The sequence below is a fragment of the Equus przewalskii genome, chromosome 12, assembly GCF_037783145.1.
Source record: "Equus przewalskii isolate Varuska chromosome 12, EquPr2, whole genome shotgun sequence".
Lineage (NCBI taxonomy): Eukaryota > Metazoa > Chordata > Mammalia > Perissodactyla > Equidae > Equus > Equus przewalskii.
The window spans coordinates 41,416,620-41,426,744 of record NC_091842.1 but is presented as its reverse complement, the minus strand read 5'-3'; the positions used below and the strand labels follow the sequence as shown (position 1 = coordinate 41,426,744).

General features: G+C 55.8%; 1 protein-coding gene across 1 annotated transcript; it reads right to left on the bottom strand.

Annotated features, from left to right (window-relative positions):
- Positions 1–4,083: 4,083 nt before the first annotated feature.
- PTX4 (pentraxin 4) lies at positions 4,084–9,325 on the bottom strand. The gene is made up of 3 exons (XM_008532462.2): positions 8,891–9,325; positions 7,468–8,113; positions 4,084–5,696 (listed from the first exon to the last, which is right to left on the bottom strand). Exons 1-3 carry the CDS (start codon positions 9,188–9,190, stop codon positions 5,056–5,058), a joined length of 1,587 nt encoding a protein of 528 aa, XP_008530684.2. The 5' UTR covers positions 9,191–9,325; the 3' UTR covers positions 4,084–5,055.
- Between the last annotated feature and the right edge of the window lie 800 nt (positions 9,326–10,125).

Genomic DNA, 10,125 nt, shown 5'->3' with positions numbered 1-10,125 from the left:
CAGCGTCTGTGAACAGAGAGAAGGACGCGCCCTGAGTCTGGTGCTCGCAGGAGTCTCTCCACACACCCGATCTGTCATGACAGGAATGGAAAGAACCCAGGAGTCCACACTGAGACAGGGGTAGCTCGTTGCAGTAGATAATAAATAAGTGGGGAAGCTAGCTAATAAATGTGGAAGGAAGGATAGAGTTAGACACGTCACCGTGTTGCCACCGCCTAGCAACAACTGATTCAGGCAAGAATCATTAACGCAAGCTAAAGCTACTGGGCTAAGGTTTGTTGGGAAACGGAATGTGTCCGCAGTCTCACAGTATCTTCTTCAGATTACTTAGGATGAGGAGGGAAAAGAAATGTGTAAGAAATCTGCTATGAGACATCGCACCCTCCACCTGAACCAGGGACAAGCTTAGCATCCCCCGGGGGCACAGGCTGTGTGAAAAACAAGACAAGAGGCCCAAAACGAGTCATTTACACTAAGCCCCACGTCAGCAAGCTGAGACTTAATGACAGTTTCGGCTCTCCCAGGGCTGGAATCTTAAACTAGTCAACCAGGCATGACCTGGTCAGCACTAGGGAGGTCAGCTGCCTGACAGATACTTCCCCTCCCCTAAAGGAAGGGGGACCTTGCCACAACCAATCCGCTTTTTGCTTGTATACCTTCCTTTTCCCGCTCCCCCCTGCCTATAAAGGTCTTTGGTTTTGTACAGCTCCTCGCAGCTGCTTTCTGTCTGCTAGATGGGATGCTGCCCGACTCATGAGTCATTGAAAAAAGCCAGTAAAATCTTTAAAATTTACTCAGTTGAATTTTACTTTTTAACAGCTGGCCTCCTCACGGGCCTGCAGACGCGTTGCGCTGAGGCCACAGCTTCACTCCTGCGGCGTTCCTGCAGAAGGGGCTTCCCGGAGTCCCCTCATAAGGGGAAAAAATCAGATAAACCCAAACTGAGGGACGCTTGCTAAACAGCTAGGTGGCTCTGTTCCGTAGTATCCGCGTTGTGACAGACAAAGAAAGGCCAAGGAACTGCCCTCGATGACGGGAGATTAAAGAAACGGGACAACTGAGGGCTCCTCGTGGCTCTGGCGTCAGTGGGCCAAGTGGTGAAGACCGGATCCACGCTGAGCATCCGGTCGTAGGAGAGGCGCACCGTTCAGTCCCCCATGTGATCATGGTCCTGCGGTCGTACTCAAAAAGGTCCTTGTTCTCGGAAAGACGTTCTGAACTCTGTAGGGGAATGGGCTGGGACCTCATGTCTGCAACTTAGTTGCAAATGATTCACGAGCGAATAGTGATTGTAGCCACTCATACGGAGAGAAGACGATGCGGTAAAACAGTCTCACTTGACGAACCTACAATAAATACACATGATACGCAATGTTTTCATCTTGCAACTTTTCTTTTAGATTGGAAACTTTAAAATAAAAAGATTTTAGAAGCTCTTTAGAGGCTCTGAGGCTGAGAAGATAATAGAGCCCCTCCCGGCACATAATTCAAAATAAAACCAAAACTAAAACCAAAATAAGAGGAAGGAAGCCCTACAGGTTTTGAATTTTCCCCACGATTACTGCGCAATGCTTTTTTTGGAAATACTGAGAACAACATTCTTTCAAGAAAGGTGTTTTCTCATGAGTGTGACCTGGAGGTGCCCTTTCGAGTGATGGTGACAAGAGCGTGATGACCCCGGTCTGTGGACGAGGGTGTGGCGTGAAGACGGCAGGCACAGCCCTGAGGAGCAGACAGGGCTTGGACCCGGGCTGGTTTGATGAAGAGAGTGGCCGAGTGGGGTTCATGTGAGGACATGCAGGCAGAAAGCTGAGCACAGAGATGGGAAGTGAGGAGAACAGGCCCTGGGACAAAAGGGTTGTGCTAGGGAGGGCAGGCCATCTCTGTGGCCAGGCAGGGCAGGGCTGGGCCCGAAGGCCATCCCTGTCAGATGGACAGGGGCCTGAACTTGTCCTTCTTCTGGACAAGTGGCTCCGTCAGAGGACGAATGGGCCAGGCCAGGGTGGGCAGGGCGGGGGAAGGGAGAAAACGGCCCAGCTGCCTGTCAGGTCCCAGGTCCCACAGCAGCAGGAGGGCATCTCTGGGTCATTTTGTCCTCCTTCGCCAGAAGTGCAACTGACTCAGGACAAAGGGCGGATTTGAGGCCATTGCTCACAGTTCAAAATGCATGTGTGACTTTGTTGCTAACCCCACGCGGATGGCGGATCACATGAGATGCGTGTTCAGACTTCCCTGCCCCAAGACCTGGACAGGCTTCCCTTGTCCTGCCCGATGGAGCCCAGACTCCTCAGCTGGACAGGCTGGCTCTTCCCAAATTCCCAGCGACCTGAGCTGCCACCAACATGTCTCACTCCCGGCTCCAAGCCCCTGCCCAGGCTCTCCACCCTCCTGGAGGGCCCCCTCCCCAGGAAGCATCCCGAATGCAGCAGCCCACTGCAGGCCACCCCTGCTGAATTCCCATAGCTCTAGGGTCTGCGGCCACGGAGCAGAACGCTGCTGTGAGCAGTGGAATGTCCTGGGTGCCCACGGTGTTTGTTATAAGCACCGGAAAATAGGAGAGGGGTGGGAAATTATGCTCTGCATCATTTTTTTATTCTGCGGATCTGCGTCCCTCGAGAAATACTAACAGAATTACCAGTCTTCCCAAAAGAAAGCTGTCATAGAAGCAAGAGCTCCAGAAAGGCCAGAGGAGCCTGGGAAAGGAAAGACTTGAGAGGGGGCGGCTGTCCCTGAAGACGGATGTGTCCCGGGGAAGAGCAGGGGAAGCAGAAGCCAGTGATTCAGGGCCTTCACGTGGCACTTACGGGAGTTCCGTTCTAGAATGCCTCCTCTGACCTTGATGTTTAGACCAGTGGGCGGTGTTGGGGGAGGCTGCTGGGCCTGAGTCTTTGAGCAGAAGGCCTGGAGTTGCTCCCAGCTCTTTAGAGACCTCAGGGACTAATTTTTTTTTTTTTTTTTTTTTTGAGGAAGATTAGTCCTGAGCTAACATCTTCTGCCAATCCTCCTCTTTTTGCTGAGGAAGACTGGCCCTGAGCTCACATCCTTGCCCATCTTCCTCTACTTTATATGTGGGATGCCTACCACAGCATGGTTTGACAAGTGGTGCCATGTCTGCATGCGGGATCCGAACCAGCGAACCCCAGGCCGCCAAAGTGGAATGTGAGCACTTAACCGCTGCACCACCGGGCCGGTCCCCCCAGGGACTAATTTAGAGCACCTCCCTCACCGAGGTGCTGTGCAGGGCTGTGCCTGCCCACCACCTCCTCCTGGTGAAGCCTCTGCAGAGCTGAAACCAGGGCCCCTCGGAGTTCAGCTGGGGCAGGGCCTGGCACTTCTCTAGGTTGTTTCCTCATTTTTACAATGAGTTGGAGTAGGTGAATTCTAAGAACTGGGCCTGTTTCCAAACTCGCTGATTCTGAGCCTCTCCCACTGGTGAAGGGGCTTCCCCACTGACCCCACCACTCCCCACACCACTGCTCTTTTTTCCTATCTGCACCAGTTCACTTTCTCGTTCTGCAATCTTGGTTCTGGGTCTCCTTTGGGAAGCTCCAATATTTGAGGGGTTAATTTACATCACACTGAAACTTAAAGTAAACCACGCCTGTTCTAATTGGTAATGCTTGTTTTTTTAATGTGTGCCACAATTCAGAATTCTGAAAAAAAAAAAAAGAAAACTTGTTGAAAAGACAGATGATATTAAGTGTTGGCAGGAATGTCGCTGGTGCGAATGTAGCATGATGCAGCCCCTTTGGAAACCAGTTTGGTGGTTTCTTTGAAGGTTTAGACATGAATTTACCACATGACTCGGCAATTCTACTCCTAGGTATGCACTCAAGAGAAATAAAAACATATGCAGACACAAGGACTCATGAGAATGCTCATAGCAGCTCTATTCACCATGGGCAAAAACTGGAAACAGCCCAAATCTCCACCAGTGATGAACAGATAAACAAAACGTGGTCCATTCCCACAGAATGCCGTCCAGCCCCACAGAGGAGGGAAACACTGGCACGGGCTGCAAGGGGAACGAACCCGGAAACCATGATGCTGCGTGAAAGAAGCCAGACGCCAGAGACCAGAGTGTATGATTCCATATTTATGTGAAATGTCCAGAACAGGCAAATTCACAGAGACAGAGAGCAGATCAGTGGTTTCCAGGGGCTGGGGGCTGGGGTGGGGACAGGAGTAACCGACAACAGCCATGATTTTTTTGGGGCGGGGCAACGGAAATGTTCTAAAACTGGATTGTGGTGACGGTTGCACAACTTGGTAAATTTACGAAAAGTCTTTGAACTGTTCCCTCACAATGGGTGACTTTACAGGATGTAAATCGCACCCTAGGGCCCTGCCATCGAAGCACTGCCTGCCCATCGTTAACCTCGGAAGAGCTTGCTCCCTTTGCAGGTACCCCCTTCCTGGCAGCTCTGGTAGCTTCACCAGCCCCCACAGGACCTTGAGGAACCCCCAGGGCTACTGGCAAAGGGGGGGCTGTAGTTTTGGGGGCCAGGAAATGGATTCTCTGGCCCTTTTCATGAGAGATGTTGGAGCAAGGATCACCCAGAGGGAAACTTGCATAAGCCACCTTGAGAGAGGGCGATGGCCGTGCAAACGCCACCCATCAGTTTCAAGGAAAAGGGAGTTCTCCAGGAAGTAGCCTGAAACCGAAGCAGACCCACACCCCAGAAGAGAGGCCCTGTGGAGTCCAGGGCCGGGTCGGGCCAACTTGAAATGATGTCATACTACAAAGAGTGGGGACCATAAGAACACCGCAGAGAGGAAAGAATGCAGTCCTGGGGCCCCCGACTCCAGCTCTGCCTGCCAGCCCTCTCTCTCCCCACCACGTTTCCTTGTCTCCTCCCCCTCAAGGAATTCCCACATCCTATGTTAGAGGGCAGATGTGCCCCACCAGGGTAAGAGGCAGCAGCCTGCCCTTTGCTCCCAGTCTGTGTGGGGGGGTCCTCTATGGTGTATGCAGGGGTCAGAGGTGGCTGAGTATGGCAGACTTGCCCTTCTCATCAGCCCAGAGCGTGATCACAGCACCCGTGTGGCCAGACCTCATGGACAGAGCTCTAGGCAGGTGCAGTTTGCCCTCTGCACAAATCCGCCTAGCAACGTGGCATTGGCCAGCGTCAGGATGGTGCCCGTCGGGTGCTCCTTCCCAGTGGCAAGGTCTGAGACTTCCCCAGGGACCAGCACCCGGTCCCATATGGCCAGGCCTGCCATGCTCCCCACAAAGGCCTCAGAGCTGTCAAACCCGCCCCCGACGCTGTCTTGCTCCTGGCCCAGCACGAGGGACCCTCCCGGAGGGATCTCGTAGCCCTCTCTGAAGCGGGAGCCAGTGGCCACTAGCCTGCGGTCCACGTGGAGCCAGTACTTGCCCAGAATGGACGTCCAGATGACACATACATGGTGCCACTGGCCATCCAGCAGTGGCTGCAGGGGCAGCTCCCTGAAGGCCGGGTCTCCGATCACGAAGTGAATGGAGCCGGGGACCAGGGAGTCCCGGCCATGCAGCACCAGCTTGTTGTCATTTTCTTCGGTGGCGTACGAGAGGAGGGTGCCCAGGTGGCTGGAGGCTGTGCGGACCCAGCTGCAGACAGACAGGGCCCGCAGGCCTGAGAGGAAGCCGGGGCTGAGGAGGACCACGTTCTCTGTGGAGGCGTTTGGGAAGATGAGCACAGGGCCCACGTTGCAAACTAGAAACAGAGGGGGAGAGTCAGCCCCTGCACCACCAGGCCATCCGGAAGCATCCAGAAACATCCAGGCACTGCCCTTTGCTCCAGGAGGGTGGCTCTAAGACTCCCCAGCTCACCTCCATCGAGCACTAAGTGTGACGGCTCACCTCCTAGCGTCTCATTCCTCCTTGCCACACGATCAGCCCCATCTCACAGGCGGGAAGACCGAGAGCCAGGGCCACCGGCGCCTCACTAGGGAGTGAGCTCACCGCCAGGGGAGCCTCTGTGTCTGTTTCCTGTGGCTGTTGTAACAAATTCCCACGAACTTAATGGCTCAAAACAACACACATTTAGTATCTCATGGTTCTGGAGGTCAGAAGCCCAGATGGGTCTCCCTGGACTAAAATCACGTGTCCGCAGGGCTGGTTCCTTCTGGAGGCTCCAGGGAGAAGTCTTCTCTTGCTTCTAGAAGTGCCCGCACTCCGTGGCTCATAGCCCTTCCTCTGGCTTCCCCATGCATCCCTCAAACCTCTGCTCCCATCATCGCATCTCCCTCTCTGAGCCCGACCCTCCTGCCTCCCTCTTAGAAGGACCCCTCTGATGACAGTGGGTCCACAGGATAATCCAGCATCGTCACCCATCTCAAAATCCCTAATCACATCTGCAAAGTCCCCTTGCTGTGTGAGGGGACATGCCCATAGGGTGCTGAAAGCAGGATGTGGACATCTTTGGGGCCATCGTCCTGCTGACCAGACTTCCTGCCAGGTCTGCCCAACAGCAGGGTCTGCGGGGCCAGGGTGGGCTTGTGGCTGCTGCGCCCGGCCTGAGGTTCTGATGAGCAGGTGGGGCAGCGCCTGGGAATCTGCATTTCTAGCCAACGAGCTGATTGGGTTCAAGGATGGAGGGCGTTCTGTGGCCAGACCCCAATTCCCCTCTCCACCTCGGGGGACCCTGTCATCATCTAGGGCAGTGGTCCTCAACTGGAGGGGACCGTATCCCCCAGGGACATCTAGCAATGTCTGCAGACAGTTTTGGTTGTCAGAACTTTGGGGGCCCAAAACTACAGCCCCTCCCTTTCCTGGGAGCCCTGGTGGTTCCCTCAGCATCAGTCAGTCGGTCCCATCTTACCAGTGAGCCCACTAGATCCACCTGGATGGAGTTAAATCCTGCTTCACATTAACAGGGCCCCAGGGCTGCTAAGCCAGACAGAGGGAGCAACTTAGTGAAAAATAAAAGCTAAAGATGAACTGGCATTTAGTGGATGGAGGCTGGGGATGCCGCTAAACACCCTCCAGTGCCTGGGGCAGCCCCTACAATAATGATCACCCCGCCCTAGTGTCAGCAGTGTTGCGGTCGAGAAACCCGACCTGGGAGATCAGAAATAGCAAGGCAGAGGCTGCTTTGCAAAGGCCTGGGGGCCCCCACTGGTGGGCACGAGCCCCGCGGCGGTGCTGGCTGAGGCCGGGGCCCTGCAAGGAGAGCTCATGCTGGCTGTGGTTGAGGATGTCGGTTGGACCTTGCCGGCCCTAATGAGGGTAATTCTCAAGTCTGAGCGGGCATTTACTGCCCACATGTGCGCGCATTTGCTTCTACTGCCCAGGCCGTTGGGTGGCCTGACCTGCTGGTGACCTGGATGGTCCCCATCTTCTGAGGCAGGGTATACGGGACGTGAAGCCAGCCTCCCCTCCACACAGCCCTGGGGAGAAGGCTTTTTAGAGGGGACTGGAGGCCCAAGGAGGCACGAGAGGGAAGAGTGGAGATGGGTGAGGAAGGGCAGGCCCATGGTACTTACTCTCTCCCGGTCTCTCAGGGGGCCATGCCCGCCGGCTGCCTGGGCCTGGCGGCTCTCGCATCCCTGGGAGATGGCCAGAGAAGTCCTGAGGTGGATCCCTGGGCTCAGGTGAAGCTCGGAGCGCCTGCCTACCCCACTGTGGCTTTGGGGAGCTTGGGCTTGGTGGCCCAGGCTGAGCCGGCAGCCGGGCTGGGGTCGGCCCTGGAGCAGTGGTGCCAAGATCAGTCACCTGCAGCTGCCCCTCGAGAGCGGCCAGCCTGGCGCCCTGGCTCTGGACGAGGGGCGTCAGGCGAGCCAGCATGTCCCGCAGGGCTTGCACGTCCAGGGCCAGGCTCGAGAGGGCAGCCCTCTGTGCCTCCTGCTCCTTCCTCTCCCGGCTGCGCTGCTTGCTACCCTCGCTCAGGGCTGCGCCCAAGGCCAGCAGCCTGGAGTCCACCTTCCGGCTTCTGCGCTGCGTCTTCCGCATCCAGGTCTTGAGGTGGCCCAGGTCGCCCTGCACGGTGGCCTGTGACTGGTTGACAGCCAGAGCCACGGCCTGGCTCTCCTGGGCCAGGCTCTGGAACCGGGCATCGATGTTGTACGACAGGTTGTAGTTGCTGGCGATACGCTGCAGGTGTGTTAAGGTCACCTCTTGGAACCTCCGAAACTGCAGAGAGGACCCACAGCTGTCAAGGGGGCCGCAGGCTGGGGAGGGGCCAAGTGCCAGCCTTCCCCGCTCACACTGCTGCGGTACCCACCGCGTACCCGGCAGAGATGCGCGCTGATTTGATCCTCGTGACAACATGGACTCCTGTGAGCAGCCCCATTACAGCCGAGCCGGAGAGGCAGGTGAGTAACGGAAGGCCACTCAGCTGCAGCATGTGAGGTGAGGGATCCCGGCCCACAGCCCAGCTCCCATCCCTCCCTATCGCCCCATGCTCTTCACCCCTGTGACCCTCAAGGTCCTACCTGTGAGTGGACATGTGGCAGGATGGGCTTCGTGAGTGGTTTGTGGGGGTCAAAGTGGGGAGTGCTTGGTGCTGGCCTGACACATGTGGGTCACTCAGAACCGGCTACAGACCCACACAGGAATCTCTGCTCCACAATGGACCTGAGACCTCAGGCCCCCAAGCCCAGCACCACCGCCTCACCCTCCCCACAACCCCGGCACCCCAGTAGCTGCCCCCGTGGGCTCTTCCCAGTCCCCATTCCCCCCTCTGACTCCCTCCGGATCCTCACATGTCAGTTGGCTTGTCTTCAGAGCAGAGCCCAGCAAGCCTTTTTGGCTGGTCTCCAATTATAGGTGACAACAACACCAGCTAATAGAAGGAACTACAAACTCCAGGTTTGTAGCCGACGCTTACTACTCCATTTCCGTAACATCTGTCCTTTGTCTGTTGTCAATTTGAAACAATCAATTGCTCCAAGTGGTGGGTGCACTGACCTGCTCCTCCAGTCGACGGAGCTTCTCAAAAAACGGTTTTCTGTGTCTTGCAGGGCCGGCTTCCTGCAACAGAGCCCCATGCAGATATACGGGCACCAAAATAAAGAAGAAAGACAGCATCTCCCTCCCCAGGCGGCCCATTCTGAGACGGCCAGCAGCAGGAGTCCCCTGACCACAGGAGAAGACCGTCTGCTCAGTGCTCCTGCCTCGCCCCTCACTCCTCCCGGCTTCCAGGGGAGCCGTTTTCCTTCTTGACTCTGGCTGGGAGTCAGGTACTTTCTGCCACCTTAATGAAGGCATTTGCCTGCAAGCCAACAGGGTCTGGAGAGTTGGAGCTTTCCAAGGACACAAGTTTAAAACAGATGCAGTTTCTTTGGAAGATAATTCTACTGGGTGCAGGCCCTGGTCCAGCTGGCTCAGAGGCGGATGGAGGTGATTGCTTTAGCAGGAGCACACAGACTCATATTCCCACCAGAAAGAAGCCGAAGCAGGGCAGGGAAGCAGCTGGCGCCAGGGAGCCCCTGGAGCCCAGTCTGCAGCGGGGCCCAGCGTCCCGGCCATGTGCAACGGAGCCTGTGAGGCCCGTCTCTCTCCCTTGGATAAGGCACAGGAAATGGAAGTGGGAGTCAAGTTAATCTATTTTTGGGTACAGGTTGTGTAGTGGGCTGAATGGTGGCCCCCCCAAAAGGTGGGTCCAAGTCCTCACTCTGGTACCTGGAGAATGGGACCTTTGTTGGATAAAGGGTCTGTGCAGATGTAATTAGGGATACGGAGATGCGATCATCCTGGATTATCTGGGTGGGCCCTAAATCCAATGACTGGTGTCCTTCTAAGAGACAGAAGAGGGGCCAGCCCAGTGGCGCAGCAGTTAAGTGCGCACCTTCCACTTCAGCGGCCCAGAGTTCACTGGTTCGGATCCCGGGTGCAGACATGACACCGCGTGGCACACCATGCTGTGGCAGGCATCCCACATATAAAGTAGAGGAAGATGGGCCTGGATGTTAGCTTAGGGCCCGTCTTCCTCAGCAAAAAGAGGAGGATTGGCAGAAGATGTTAGCTCAGGACTAATCTTCCTCAAAAAAAAAAAAAAAAAAGCGAGACAGAAGAGGAGAAGGCACACACAGGGAGAAGGCCATGTGAAGAGAGAGGCAGAGATGGAGGTGATGGTGCCACAAGGAACACCAGAAGCTGGATGAGGCAGGAAGGCTCCTTCCCTGGAGCCTTCAGATGGAATG